The sequence below is a fragment of the Carcharhinus amblyrhynchos genome, unplaced genomic scaffold (assembly GCF_965287045.1).
Source record: "Carcharhinus amblyrhynchos unplaced genomic scaffold, sCarAmb.v2.hapA scaffold_48, whole genome shotgun sequence".
Taxonomy (NCBI): domain Eukaryota; kingdom Metazoa; phylum Chordata; class Chondrichthyes; order Carcharhiniformes; family Carcharhinidae; genus Carcharhinus; species Carcharhinus amblyrhynchos.
This window is the reverse complement of record NW_027649789.1, coordinates 2,337,490-2,353,818: the sequence shown is the minus strand read 5'-3', so window position 1 is coordinate 2,353,818 and position 16,329 is coordinate 2,337,490. Positions and strand designations below refer to the sequence as shown.

Below are 16,329 nucleotides of genomic sequence, written 5' to 3'. Positions count from 1 at the left end.
TATAGTTAGTATAGCTGGCAATATGCAAAGAGATATCAGTAAATTAAGTGAATTGGCACGTTTGTGGCAAATAGATTAAAATGCAGGCGAATATCAGGTCCTCCACTTTCAATAAGGGATAGAACGGGACCCTTTCCAAATGTGGAAAAACTAGAAACATGGAAACTCTCCAGAACCTTGGGAATTCCTGAATATAGATTGTTAAAATATAATGGAAAGGGAGCAAAAAGTAAAACAAACAATTTAATGTTGGATTTTATGTCCAGAGGACAAGAGCATGTCGGGATAGAAGTTATGTTACAAGCGAGATAAGCTCCTGAATAGACCAATCCTGGCTCTGGTGATTGCAGCTAAAATAAAGGCAAAATCTTTCAGGAATGAAATTGGATCGTGCTTCTGAACACAAAAACATTTCCTGCAAAAAAAACGTGATTGGTGTTGGTAATTTGAGATGAATTGCTTCTGATTAACTAGGGGTATTAATTGATTTGGAGCTCAGCTGGGTATATGGGTTTTATTCACAAATGAGATAAATATCATGAATGTTTTCTGAAAGATGGTTAATAACAAGACTTACATGATGTCTTAGTGGGTTGTTTTAAGTTTACAGGAAATTAAAACCCCCTGGACAGGAACTCATTGTGTTTCATTTATTCCAATTTCTGTTCACAGATCCAAACTCTAAAATCACCGAGTTCTTGAGAAACTGTAAAGATGACCAACTGTTGCTGTTGACCAAATTCTACCGGGACAGAATAGAACAGGCGATTGAGGGAGTGGCGAGACTCTGTCTGATATTTGCAGCATGTGATCATTCTGGTGTGAAAGAAAGTCATGTAAGTCCAGGATATAGTGGGTTTAGTGATTTTGTCCATTTTAACATCACAGACCTGATGAAATTAGAGGGAAAATAATTTGCTGAACAGTAAGAATCCAGGGTCTCTCTTGCTGCTCCACTGAAAAGACAATTGCTCCAGTACAGCTGCAATGCTGGCATCTACTCAACAACGTGTAAGAAATGTCCAAAACAGGACAAATCCATATGGAAAATTTGCATTCCACCAGCCTCCTCCCACTAAGTGACAGAGATAAAATGAATCATTGCCAGTGATTTAAAGTGGCAGATACTTTGGAGTAGGGGATTCAAAGTGACACAGTGGTTAGCATTGCTGCCTCACAGCGCTGAGAGCCTGGATTCGATTCCTGGTTTAAATTATTGTCTACGTGGCATCTGCATGTTCTCCATGTTTTAAAGTTTATTTATTGTTGTCAAGAGTGGGCTTGCATTAACCCTGCAAAGAAGTAACTGTGAATTTCCTCTAGTTGCCATACTCCAGCGCCTTGTTGGTACACTGAGGGTGGATTTAGCATGGCCAATGCACCTAACCAGAGCACCCGGAAGAAACCCACGCAGACACGGGGAGACCGTGTAGATTCTACACAGTGACCCAAGCCGGGAATTGAACCCAGGTCCCTGGCACTATGAGGCAGCGCTGCTAACTACTTTGGAACCGTGCTGCTGAGTTTTTGTGTGCGTTTCCCTCGGCTGTTCAGCTTTCTCCCACAGTCTGAAAGACGGGATTGATAGGTGCATTAACCATGCAAAATTAACCATGCTTGAGTGGAATTATTCCAAAATTCACAATTCTCACATTAACAATAATTGCTCAACTCTGGTAACATCCTTGTTTTGACTGCATGCCAACTTAATATTGAAATGTTAAAACTGCAAAGTTCCTTACCCCTTTCTCCTCAATCCCCAACATCAACAAGTTGAACTTCTTTTTCTTTCATTTATTCTTCCCTGGATGTGCGTGTCACCATCCAGGCCATTATTTATTTATTTATTTATTTATTCCTAATTGATGGTGTTGATCTGATGTCATGGAATGCTGCAGCATATGTGGGTTGTAGAAGTGAAGGTGTTAAACACAACATCTAGAATTCATGCAATAAAGGTTCAACTGAAATGATGGATGACTTAAATTTACCCATAGATTGAACAAACCAAATTAGCAATGGTATAGTAGAGGAGATGTTCCTGGGGTGTTCTTCTTAGACAAATACATTGAGGAGCCAACCAGCGAACATGCTATTCTAAACCAGAGACTGTGAAATGAGGAATGATTTATTAATTCACAATCCTGTGCAGTTCCCTTGGAGAAGAGCACCCATTAAATGACAGAATGTTTCATTCAGTTCGAGAGTTAAATATTTGAATCTGAAACTAGGGCTCTGAATCTATACAAATGAAAGTAAGAGAGTATTTAAAATGAATTATTAAGGGCAGATGATGGAACCTTACAAAAGTGGTTGATGGTGGATAGGAAATGGTTTATATTTAAATAACGTTTGCGTGAATTACAACAGTGCTTACTCCCTGCCTGGCACAAGAAATAAAACTGATGAAATGTGGCTCAAACTCAAACTATAGAATTGAGGGTTGTAAATATAACCCCACTATTTAACAATGTAGGAAGAGAAGAAAACTAGTGTTACAAACCAATTAGCCAGACATCAGTAGTGGGGAAGTTCCCAGAAAAAAAACTGTTCAAAAACATTAACGGGATTGAAAAAAAAAAGCATAGGTTTATAAACGGCAAATAATGCTTTAAAAATCAATAGGAGTTTTCTGAGGATGTAATTAGTAGAATATTTCAGAGAAGAATCACATTTGTCTTTTCAGAAGGCTTTTGATATGATTCCTCAGAACAAATCTGAGGGCAAAGCACGTGGATTAGGGGATAAGTTGTTAGTGTGGATCCAAATTGATTTATACACAAGGAAAAGAGAGTGAGAATAAATGGCAGGCAGAGACTTGTTCAGTATCACCGGTATCAGGGTGTCACACCCAGCTTTTCTCAAAACATATAAATGATCAGGATGAGGGAGCAAAATGTAACAGTTTCACATTTCCTGATGAAACAATACTGGGTGGGATTAACGGAATGGAGGATACACAGAGTTGTCAAAGTGATTTGGACAAGGTGAATGGGTGAGCAGGGAAGTGAATGGCAGATTCAGTGGAATGCCACTAAATGTAAGGTTGTACACTGTGGTGTTGAAAAACATTCAAATGGTGAAATAATCAGAAGCACAAACAGCCAAAGGGATCTGGGTGTCCTTGTCCACCAATCAGTGAAAGTGCAGGCAGATGCCTCAAACAACTGGGAAGGCAAATGGAATGTTGCCTTCTTTACAAAATGATTTCTGATCATAATTAGACATGTCCACCTGAAGCTGTACAGCGCCTTGGCAACACCACAACTTTCGTATTGTGTGCAGGTTTGAAAGGATAGGTTTGTCATAGAGAAAATATGGCGGAAACTGACACAAGAGTTCGCCGCACTGTCCGAAGGGGAGGGATTTGTTCAAATTTGCCAGTTTCACTACAGTTTAGAAGGATGAGAGAAGATCTGACTGAAATGTATAAAAGTCTAACAGCACTGCACAGACTACACACACACAGTACATTTTCCATGGTTGGGGAATCTAGAACCAGGGGAGTGGGGACACAGTCTTAGGATCTGGGAGACCTTTTAGGAGAGGAGGAGTTTTTTTTTCACTTAAAGGGTAGTGGACTTGTGGAATTCTCTGCCATTGAAGGTTCTGGAGGCCAAATCACTGAATACATTCAAGAAAGAAATGCATTTTTCAAAGATACAGAAAAAAAAGCAAGGATATGACATTGAGGTAGATGTGATGTGGAAATGCTGGCATTTGGACTGGGGTAAAAACAGTAAGAAGTCTTATAACACCAGCTTAAGACTTGATTAGCTGCAACGACTCACATTCCAATCATCAATACAATTATTCATGTAAATTGAGTTTGCATCTTTCTGCCCTGTTTGTGATCAGAACTCCCACCCACCTGACAAAGGAACAGTCTGTTCCAAAAGCTAGTGGCGTTTGCTACAAATAAACCTGTTGGACTTTAAGCTGGTCTTGTGAGATTTCTTATTGAGATAGATGGTCAGCTGTGATCTCAATGAATAGAGCATGATCGGAGCAGAAATGTTCTACTGCTCCTGGTTTCCGTGTTTCTACCTATGCACAGGTAATTGTTGCAGAATTCGCAGCCTCTAACTTGCACGTGTTGCTAAATTATCATCTCTCTCCTGCCCCAACGTAGATCATGTCGTTGACTAATAATGTGGACTAATACTGTGGGCACATGCTTTCAAAATCCCAGTATAGAATATTTTGGAAATGAAAATCAACTGATACATCTTGAATTGAAATCTACTTTCTGTAATGCTGACCAGGAAAACACTATTGATGTAAAAACCCATTCCAATCAATAATGCTGTTTGTAGACTGAGATCTGCTGTCCTTGCCTGGACTATGTGTGACCCCAGCTCTAAAACAGTGTCATTATCTCTTGAACAGCCTAACAGGCAACTCAGTTTTATTAAATGGCTGCAAAGTCTAAAAGTGTTGAAACTGAAAGATTCACCCGGAAATTACAATCACATTCCTAACCCTGTCGACCCTACACATTTCATCATGTGGGGCCAGTGCTAAGGTTCGGAAAGCTATCCCACTGACTAGTCAACCAGTACCCTGAAATAATGAAACTCTTATCATCATACTTGCAGATAATGTCCCAAATTCCACCATCATCATTGTTGGATATGACCTGTCCCGCTGACAGGAAAAACCCACAAGAGGTGATGGCACCTTGACATCCAGTGGGGAGCGGATTGCCCTGGATATCCTCAACATTGAGTCTGAATTCCCTGAAGTCTCATTAATCCAGTTGGAAGGGTGGCAATGAAATTGTCTGCTGGTTTCAGCCTACCATGCTCACTATCTGATGACTCCATGTGACACACTGTTTGGAGGAAGCAGTGAGGATGGTAAGGACAGGAAATATACTCTGGGTGGGGATTTAAATATCCATCAGCAAGTCATGCTCAGTACGCCGTCCAAAAAGGCATAGCTGCTTGACTGGGTCTGAGGCAGGTTGTGAGTGAATCAACAAAAGGTTTAACTTATTTGATCTCCTGTTTATCAGGCTGTCCGTTCAGATACACATGGTCAAAGTTATCGGAGTGACCAACAAACTTCCCATCAGGAGGCAAAGTCTGACTTCACCTTCAGGTGCTGTGTGGTGTTACCAGTGAGTTAAATGTGATAGGTTTTCTACAGATCAGTTGAGTCAAAACTGTGCATCCATTGGACACTGTGATTAAACAGTAGAATTGTTTACAACCTTAATGGCCCAGCATATCATCTGCTCTGCTATTGCCAGTGTATCAGTCCCAGTGAATGAACAGTGCAGGAGGGGATAGCACCGGGAGTACCACAACAACAGGTGTCAGACTGGTGAAGGCTCAACGCAGGAATGTTTTTATAGCAAACAGCAGAACAAGCGTGAGGAAAGTGACCTGAAAACCAATGAATCAGATCAAACCCCTGCATCCCTGCTGGATTGGTCCATGGCTGGTGTGAATGGTTAACTAACCATCTGAAGCATTAGGCACCCCAAATATCCACATCCTGAATGAAATATGTTTCAGTATTTCTGAACATTCCAGTATAAAACATAAAGCTGAAACATTAGCAAACATTATTAGACAGAAGAACGCAATAGGTGAAAACAGGAATTGAAGTAAAATATTGCAGATTCTGCAATGTGAAACAAACAAAAAAACCCTGGAAAATCTCAGCAAGTCTGACCGCACCTGTGGAGAGAGAATAGAGCCAACGTTTCCAGCCTAGATGACCCTTCATCAGAACTCTGACAAAGGATTATCTGGACATGAAACTTTGGCTCGATTCTCTCCCCACAGATGCTGTCAGACCTGCTGTGATTTTCTAACCTTTTCTGTTTCAGTAGCCAGTAGATGATCTATTTTGACTGTCTATTGTGATCCCTGTCATCACAGATGTCAGTCCTCAGCTAATTCAGTTCAATCCAAATGATATCATGAAATAACCAAAATAATTTTAAACTGTAAATGCTTTGGGTTCTGGCAAGAGAAAGATGTATCAGTGATCGTACTTATAACTTAATCTCAGATGTGGGGTGTTTGCTGACCATTGCACTATCTTCAGTACAATTTGTAACTCCACAGTTGCTGAAGCAATTAGAACACATATGGAAGAAAACCTGGATACCAGTCAGAGCCGGGCTGCTATATGCCAAGTAACATTCACGCTACAAAAAATGCCAGGCAATTACAAATGTAATCAAAAGAGATTCCACCCCTCCCTCCCTGGCGATTGAATTTCATTACAATCGTTGAATCCCCCTTTATCAGGATGCTGGGGGGTTGGGGGGTGGTGCTGGTGGGGGGTGCAGCTGACCTGAAACTGAATTGTACCAGGCACAAAATGAGGAGAGCAGGTCAGATTCTGGAGATTCTGTGGAGAGTGACTCACTTCCTCACTCCCCAAGATCTATTCATTGTCTAAAATGGTAGGAAGGACTACTACTTACGTGGCGAAAAGCTGCAGCATGCTACGGTGCAGAGGGACCTGGGGGTCCTTGTGCATGAGTTGCAAAAACCCAGCCTACAGGTGCAGCAGGTGGTCAGGAAGGCAAATGGGATGCTGGCTTTCATAGTGAGGGGGATTGAATATAAAAGTAGGGAGGTCTTGCTGCAGCTGTATAGGGCATTGGTGAGGCCGCAGCTGGAGTACTGTGTGCAGTTTTGGTCGCCGCACGCGCAAGGATATTTTGGCCTTGGAGGGAGTGCAGAGGAGGTTTACTAGGCTGATGCCGGAGTTGAGGGGGTTGAGCTATGAGGAGAGGCTGAATAAACTAGGCTTGTACTCGTTAGAGTTTAGAAGAATGAGGGGAGATCTCATTGAGACGTATAAGATGATGAATGGGATGGATAGGATAGAGGTGGAGAGGCTCTTCCCGCTCAGAAAGGACAGTAGGACTAGGGGGCACAGCCTCAAGATAAAGGGGGGGCGGTTCAGATCGGAGTTGAGGAGGAACTTCTTCACTCAAAGGGTGGTGAATCTCTGGAATTCTCTGCCCGTTGAAGTGGTGGAGGCTTCCTCGCTAAATATATTTAAGACACGGGTAGATAGGTTTTTGGTAGGCAAGGGGATTAAGGGTTATGGGGAGAAAGCGGGAAAGTGGAACTGAGCCACTTCAGATCAGCCGTGATCTTATTGTATGGCGGGGCAGGCTCGAAGGGCTAGATGGCCTACTCCTGCTCCTATTTCTTATGTTCTTATGTTCTTAAAAGGCACAAGTCAGAGTGTGATGGAATAGTCTCCACTTGCCTGGATGTGCGCAGTTCCAACAACTTTCAACACGTTCGACAGTATCCTGGACAGAACAGGCCTCTGATTGACGCCCCATCTCACCAACATCAACATTCACACCCTCCACTATCGACACACACGGCAGCAGGGCTTGGGTGTTTGCTATTTACATGATACACTGCCACAACATAATAAAAAAGTGGATCAGGAATCTGATGTCATGTTGGGTACGGAAGTTCAGATAAAATTAATCCCATTGAAATTATTGCTGGTTCTCTGGGATTTCTCACTCTCTCTCTTTGAAAAGTATTTTAAGTTAAAATTTGGATAATTCATATATTGATTAAATGAAGGACAGAATCAAAATGTGACCTTTATTCAGTGTTCAGAACAGATCAGGACCCAGTCCAGGGACTGTCTCCTGTCCTCAAAACAACTGGGAAACCCCTGAACAGATCCTTTCCTTCTCATTCTCAGTGCTTTCACTCTGTTTTTAAATATGCTCCTTATTATTCTTTACAGAAAGTAAATGAAATGGCAGACAATGGGAACCCAGCGGACTGTTCCAAACTTCTCCTGGATCTGGTGATAGAGAAAGGCTCTCGGGCTCTCAGGGTGATGTGGGAATCCTTTGTGGAAATGCACCGTGGGTTACCAAAGTTGGAGAAAATACTGAGAGAATTACGGACACTTGGTACAGTAAAATCGCTCGGTGAATTAAACATTGCAGATTTTTCTGATATTGCAGATTGCTGATTTCATGATTGTAATTCCTTTAATCAGGTCCTGATGCATTTGTTTACATGAACATCCCACAAGGTTTATCAGAAATACCCAGTCACCTAAAAGGTAAGTGATGACACTGAAGATTGAAACTAATTATTTCACTTCTAAGAGTCTGAATAATTAATTGTCAAGATTTGGGAATCAGAAAATTGAAGTCTCAGAATCAGGGTTAAATATTGTTTGAATTTGTCATCCATCCTCATCTGTTCTGTATAGGTTCAAGTTTGACCAATGTTGATCTCTAAACTGCTCCACCATTGAACAAGTCCATACCTGATTGCATTCCTGTTTTTCCCGATCATCTTTCGTCTGTTGTGCTTTATAGTTTTTCACTTAACCAACTCTGAATCACCAGATCCACATTTTCTTGTTCTGTGTGTTTTCCACCACAGTCCATAAATACTTTGAATGCCTGAATTTCACTGAACCATTGCCAAGTTTGTTTATTCAGGTTTATTCTTTAAACAGTTCAAATCCTCAATTAACAAATCCATTTAGGGGGATTAGCGGGGGTAAATATGTGGAGTTACGGGGAAGTTTTTGGGTGGGATGTTCTGTCAGAGAGTCGGTACAGACTCGATGGACCAGGTGGTTTCCTTCCCCACTATAAAGGCTCGCCTTGTCAGCACGCTCGTAATGTCTCTGTTTTACAACTCATAAACACCCTTCAACTTGTTCTGGAAAGTAAATTATCAAGAGCTCGGCGAGCCTTCCTGAGGGAGACCATCAAAGCTAATGAGTGTTGTTTATTGTGTTGGTGTTGTAAATTATGAATTACCTTTTTGCATTTGATCACTTTAATTTATTCTTCCTTTTGGAACAAGTAAATGATACGATGCGACCGCTTAAATGTTCCTTTACACTGTTTCATGGGGTCAGGGACAGAATTGAGTTACAGACAGCATTGTAATTATTCTTTCACAATCATTTAAGAAAGATGCATTCAAACACCATCTCTTTGCCGTAGATTTTTGACCCAGGTCACAAGACTATGGACTTATGATCAGAGAGAGTTACAGCGAGAATATCATTGTCAGTGATTCTGTGAGACTCTGACTCGATTATAAATAAATAGTCAATGTGAGGGAGAAAGCAGTGAGCTTTGGAGTAAAATATAAAGTCTCTGTTACTCGGGTGCAGAAGCTTCCATCTGTCCAGCAGCCCAGCCTCAGTAACATGATTTCTCAGTGATTTCCTTATATTGGAGCACGGGTTTGATGATGCTGAGAGTCAGTCTCCCGTTTGGAACGGAACACAATTCGAATCTCACCCAATAAGAACAATCCTGTACTTTTAGCTAAGATAAGATTGAAAATTATTTTCATGAGTTGTGGGTCATTCTCATTTGGGGCCCATGAAAGACAGTTCTGTGCCTCCTACTGTTCCGTTATACAATACCAATTCGCCTTCATTGTCCGTATGTTGTGAGTGGACACAAAACTTCACCAGTCTGTGAAATAAGATTGCTAAACCCCTTATTCCCCCTGATGGGTGAGAGGAAAAGACCTGGTTCGTCCAGGATCTGCCCAGATATTATGTTCTTTATCTGACCAATGTGTTCCCTTTAAAAATGCAATTTTGCAGCTCAGACAGCAGTTTCCGTTAAGAGGTTTATATTACCCTTTTACGTTCTAGCTAATTATCCTGAACACATCCATAATAATCTGCATTTAATTAATCTGACCGGAGTATCCAGCTAAGGAAATAGCCTGATATCAGAGAAGAAAACATTGAGAGAGGGGGAATGAATGAATTATGAATGAGAGAAAGAAACATGTACTGCCGATACAATGGCTTTTACATGGTTCCCCTGGGATTGCTGTCAGATAAAAACTATATACATAAAAGTTTAACTGCAAATTTGATCCATTTCCAAATGATGAAAACCAATTGAGCTTAAACCAACAAAAGTGGCTCGCTATTCAACCCGTTAAATGTCAACTTGAGTATAAACAATAAATCTCCAGAGCAGATCTTCCGACTCTGAGGCCTCCAGCTCCACTGGTGATAAGCCACATGAGTTAATTCTCTTGTCTAAACAAGCGCAGTCATGTCCATGGATACGGTCAGCTAAGGCTGGTCCCCCTGCCCATCAAAGTGTTCATATCCTCACCCGTTGTGAATTGGTTAAAACTTTCTGAACATAAGAAATAGGAGCAGGAGTAGGCCATCTAGCCCTTCGAGCCTGTCCCGCCATTCAATAAGATCATGGTTGATCTGAAGTGGATCAGTTCCACTTTCCTGCTTTCTCCCCACAACCCTTAATTCCCCTGTCTGTCAGAAACCTATCTACCCGTGACTTAAATATATTTAGCGAGGTAGCCTCCACCACTTCAACGGGCAGAGAATTCCAGAGATTCACCACCCTTTGAGTGAAGAAGTTCCTCCTCAACTCCGTTCTAAACTACCCCCCCCCCCCTTATCTTGAGGCTGTGCCCTCTAGTCCTGCTGTCCTTTCTGAGCGGGAAGAATCTCTCTACCTCTACCCTATCCATTCCTTTCATTATCTCATACGTCTCTATAAGATCCCCCCTCATGCTTCTAAACTCTAACGAGTACAGACCCAGTCTATTCAATCTCTCTTCATAGGCTAACCCCCTCGAAGGGCTCGATGGCCTTCTTCTGCTCCTATTTCTTATGTACTTATGTTCCAACATAACCAGTTGCAATTCATTAAATCTTCACTCAACTTTAACCAACTGAACATCAACTTTCAACTGAACTTTAACTCTTAAACTGCACTTTACCTTTAACTGAACATCCACTTTAATTAAATGTCAACTTTAACTATTTAACTGAAGGTAGATTGTCCCCAGATGAGGAAAATATTGGCCAAAAAATATTTTCAATGTAGAATCTATTTCCCCCATCTCTGAAACATCTTTCAGGGTACAAGTCTACTTGTGATGGTCAGTCTCTTTGAGTTATCGCTGCCAGACAAAGGACTCGCATTGCTTTTTATCCATAATTCCCCACTCACCTCTGAAAGATTATCTGTTATTCAGCCGATTGTGTAACCAGAAACTGATCACATGGCTCAAACATTCACTGAAGTTACTTTTGAAAGATGCCTTTGCGCTTAGTTGATTTTATAAATCTCCTACAGAGCAGCTATATAAATCAGAGACACAGTGTTTCTGTCAATGTAAACAACTTCCCTTATCTGGGCCAATACAGGAAGCTTCAGAACACAGCTCCCAGACCAGAGTGTCTTTATGACCAGTAGCTGGTTTTAATCGATATGTTGAATAAAAATCCCAGCATGCTTCTCTCCCAGCGAGATTACCCTTTTTACAATCCCTGTTGCCATTATTGTTGTTAAGTCATTGTTGTAGCCGTTCTTTCTCCGTCCACACCCTGTGTAAACAGATATTCAAATCCATGTCATGTTACATTTGAAGTATATCTATCAATAGTTCGGGCTTTCTTATGTACAATTACGTTTCTAACTTATTTTCCATTTCACCTCTCCGGATTTCAAATGATCAAAGTATGCATTTGTTACTTTAGCGTCAAAACTACAACAATAATTGCAACATACAAAGTAATTCTTATCCATGGTTGTATTTGTACTTTCATACCCCAATTCCAAAATTCATCTCACCAGTTAGTTCCGTTTGTTGCTGCTATCACTTGCCTGGTTTTCCCTCTTTGTTGAATGACTTGGGCAATAGTTTGGTGAGTTGTATCTGTTTCTTGATCCATTGCAAGTCTTAATGTAAAATTATAATGTTAGCTTCACATTTATCATGTACTTGCCCAAAGTACTGTTTGATTCCTCAGTGACATCATTAATGTTTTCTTTCAATTTATCTATACCGACCAGCTTGAGGTGGTCTTTCCTTGATGGGATCTGGGCTTTTAAGCAAAGGAAAGTTAGCAATGGGGAAAGAAACATCTCACAGCTGTATAATGATTACTGAAATACACTACAATGAAGGGATGGGTATTTTTTGAGTTCTCTGTCTGAAGGCAAGTTTGAACCATGACTGAATGATCTCTGGCACGGGTAAGACAAGGAGTGAGGTCCCGAATTTTCCCCAGAGGCAACGGGGATCGAACCCCATGCTGCTGACACAATATGGCCCACAATCTGAGCAACTGAGCCAACCAGCTCCTCAGTAACATGGGGTGCCTGATAGCACAGCAGAACTTTTCATGTTCAAAACTGTTGGTATTTCAATGTTCCCACAGTGTGAAAGGGAATCTGCTGAAGGTGGGATATTCACAGACTCCTGAATAATTACAATCTCTCCATTTCCCATTCACCATTTCTGCAGTAGATTGGGAACACTGACTAGTTCAGACTGATGGACCTGTAAATCGTCTGTTCATGTAACTATGATCCTTGCAGACTCCCAGTGAGGTGTCTGGATTAAAGGCAGATTAGGCTTTAACCATCAGAGAGAAAACATCACCTTTATAAAATGGACAAGTTGTGGAAATATTAGAGTTAAGTCACGATCTGAAACTTTAATTAAAAATTGTTGCCTGTGAAACGAGGTTTCCAATAACTTAATTTCAATTCCTGCACAAACCTGATGCACACTGTAAAGTAATTCTAACACTTGAGCAAAGATAGCGTTTTAATGCAGCTAACATTTTCTCTCTGTTCTGATTGAAGATCTCCAACAGAAACACAAGGAGACACTCTGGGTACAAACTGAAACACTGAGAGTGAACACTATCCTTATAAAGGAGAAGGTTAAGATTTTCCAGCTGGTTGATCGATACGCTGAGCTAATGGTTATTTCCCATGTTCGAGATCGGAGACTTGTCGAACATGAATTGCTGGCAAGAGGCCGAGACCATGAAGAATGGAGAGAGAAACTTCTCCGGAAAGAACTGGAAAAAATCCGAACTGATCAATTGTTCCAGAGCAGCTTTTCCCAGAGAAAATCCAAATCTGGGAATTCAGCAGCAGTGAGCGGAGTCCCGGGAATTGGAAAAACAACAATGGTACAAAAGATTGTTTATGACTGGGCCACTGGGAAAATATACCCACACTTTCAATTTGTCTTCAGTTTTAAATTCCGGGATTTGAACACTATTAACGGTAGAATAAACCTGAGGAATCTGATACTGTTTTTCTATCCTTACTTTGGGAATATTCTGGGAGAGCTGTGGAAGAACCCAGAGGGATTGCTGTTTATATTCGATGGTTTGGATGAATTCAAGGACACGATTGATTTTGCCGACAATCGGAGAAATACAGAACCTCACTCCATGTGCACAGATCCTGAATTCTGGTGTAAAGTGTCTGACATTGTGTACAGTTTAATACAGCACAAGCTGCTCCCAGGATGTTCAGTGCTAGTGACCAGCCGCCCCACTGCATTACATTTATTAGAAAAGGCTGAGATCAGTGTCCGGGCTGAAATCCTGGGATTTGTTGGTGATGAACGGAAGGAATATTTCAACAAGTTTTTTGAAGATCAGACGGTGGCAGCAGCTGTTTTCAAACATGTGGAGGAGAACGAGATCCTGTACACCATGTGTTACAACCCTTCCTACTGCTCGATCCTTGCTCTGTCACTGGGTCCCTTCTTTACACAAAGAGACAGGAAACAGCAGCAAGTTCCCAAGACCATCACCCAACTATATTCCTACTATATTTACAACATTCTGAAAAACCATGGCCGAGAGATTGAAAACCCCCGTGATGTGTTACTGAAGCTTGGTGAGATGGCCTACACAGGAGTCTCCAAGAAGAAGATTGTGTTTGGAAATGGAGATTTGATTGAGTACGATCTACAACCTTCCCAGTTCCTGTCTGGGTTCCTGATGGAACTTTTAGAGAGAGATGATTCTGCCCAGAGTGTGGTTTATACATTCCCACACCTCACCATCCAAGAGTTTGTATCTGCACTCACACAATTCCTGACTCCAGATCCCGGGGATATCGGGAAACTCCTCAGTGAAGCCCACAGCAAGGAAGATGGGCGATTTGAGATATGTCTCCGTTTTGTTGCTGGTCTCTCCTCCCCACAGTCAGCTCGACCCCTGGAGGAGTTTCTGGGTCCATTTCTTCATCAAACAACCTGCCGAGTGATTGACTGGGTGAAGGAGAAGGTTGAAGGGCAGATTGGAAACACAGAGACTCAAACTGGGAAAAGGAAGCTCCTGAACACATTCCACTACCTGTTTGAGTCTCAGAATAAAGCACTGGCTCAGAACACAGTGGGATCTGTGAAAACACTTTCATTCAGTGAATTGCGACTGACCCCGATTGACTGTGCAGTCCTGTCTCATGTCATTGGACTCTGTGATACAATAAAACACCTCAATCTACGGCAATGCTACATTCAGTGTGAAGGGCTCCAGCGGCTGGGACCCGTTCTGCACAAGTGTCAGGAGTTGAGGTAACTGTTTGTTTGGTCTCACAGCGGATATTTTCATTGTTGAGAAGCCATTTCCTTTGTTCTAATAAAACAGAGGCATGTTCATTTGAGGAAGTCAAGAGAGAAACAATGTCCAATGGTCACAGAGAAAGTGTGGGAGAATGGCACAAAGTAATAATGTTCATTTCAGAGCAGCTGCAGACATGATGGGCCGATTGGCCTCATTCTGAACCTGTAATAAATCTGTGATTCTCTGATAAAACTACATCATTTCAAGAAAGCAGATTCTTGTGGGCAAATAGACATGGGCAGTAAATGTTGGCAACACCAGTGATGCCCACGTTCCTTGAATGAATAAAAACATTATTGGGATGAATTTTAAATAATTAGAGCTGTAAAGGCCTCCCTCCAAAATCTGAAAAAGGATCTTTCCCCCTCCCTACAGAAACCATCTGATTATAGAACATAGAACACTACAGCACAAACAGGCCCTTCGGCCCACGAGTTGCGCCGATCACATCAACACCTATCTATAACCCCGAATCCCATAAAACCCCATATACTCATCCAGAAGTCTTTTAAAAGACCCTAGTGAGTTCGCCTCCACCACCACTGACGGCAGCCGATTCCATTCACTCACCACCCTCTGAGTGAAAAACTTACCCCTAACATCACTTCTGTACTTTCCTCCCCGCACCTTAAACCTGTGTTATGTACGACGCTGTACAGGAATTAGTTTCTCTTGTTCGGTACAGCTTACAGTTTGTGTTTAATTATTATCAGGATTATTTTACTGAGCTCTCCCTCTGTTATATATTACAACAGGTGTGTGTTATATTGGGACAACGTCTCTTTATAAGTCACGTGATCACTGGTGACATCCTCAGTTAGGGTTGGTTTCTGAATCCCTGCATTGCCCTGCCTCTACTGGCAGCCTCTGTGAACACCGTCTGAAACTCAGTGTTTCTATCATTCATTGTGGGTCTCTGAATATAAGAAACCTTTTTTTACCCTCTATAACTCTTACAATGTTGAAAACATTGAATTAAAATGCAGGGACAGTTTAAAATGAAACCAGGCAGGCAGCTTTATTTAACATGAAGTGAAATTAAAGTGTCGGCCTTTTCTTAGCTCACAAGCACAGAAACACAAATTAAACTTCAACTTGTGAATTATTGTCTAATGCCCACAAACACAAACAAAGTCCAAGATGCTGTATTCTTTATTATCTGCTATCTACACTTACTCTCCTAACAGTAATGATCAATATACATACACATCCAGCTCTCTGATCCTGCAATCCATTAACAATTCTACTGATTATTTTATATTGCTTTCACATATGACTCAGATTGCATCAGATGATTTTTGAATATCCGTGTACACCACATGAACAGCAGAACCGTCATTGACCCTTTCTGTTGCTTCTTCCAATTCACAGCAAGAGAAAGCCAGTCCAAACAACATTTCTTAACCAACCAATGAATTTAGTTCCCTCTGTGTCACTATTAGATTTACCATTTCTCTTGATGTCCGTGGTAGGGAAGTTGTTGGAGAGGATTCTTAGAGATAGGATGTATGCGCATTTAGAACGGAACAATCTCATTAGTGACAGGCAACATGGTTTTGTAAGAGGGAGGTCGTGCCTCACAAATCTGGTGGAGTTTTTTGAGGAGGTGACAAAAACGGTTGACAAAGGATGGGCCGTGAATGTCGTCTGTATGGATTTCAGTAAGGCGTTTGACAAAGTCCCTCACGGTAGGTTGGTGAAAAAGGTTAAGGCTCATGGGATACAAGGACAGGTGGCGAGATGGATTGAGAACTGGCTTGGTCACAGAACACAGAAGTTAGCAGTGGGAGGGTCTTTTTCTAGCTGGAGGTCTGTGACCAGTGGTGTTCCGCAGGGCTCCGTACTGGGACCTCTGCTATTTGTAATATATATAATGATTTGGAAGAGGGAGTAACTGGTGTGATC

General features: G+C 41.6%; 1 protein-coding gene across 1 annotated transcript in view; it reads left to right on the top strand.

Moving 5' to 3' along the window:
* Positions 1-16,329, top strand: part of LOC145337420 (NACHT, LRR and PYD domains-containing protein 3-like) — a 155,472-nt gene that overhangs the window by 1,058 nt on the left and 138,085 nt on the right. Inside the window, exons 2-5 of the mRNA XM_080182194.1 lie at positions 673-836; positions 7,750-7,921; positions 8,011-8,076; positions 12,638-14,375. Coding sequence (XP_080038320.1) covers positions 673-836; positions 7,750-7,921; positions 8,011-8,076; positions 12,638-14,375 — 2,140 coding nt within the window. The remainder of the gene's footprint in view (positions 1-672; positions 837-7,749; positions 7,922-8,010; positions 8,077-12,637; positions 14,376-16,329) is intronic.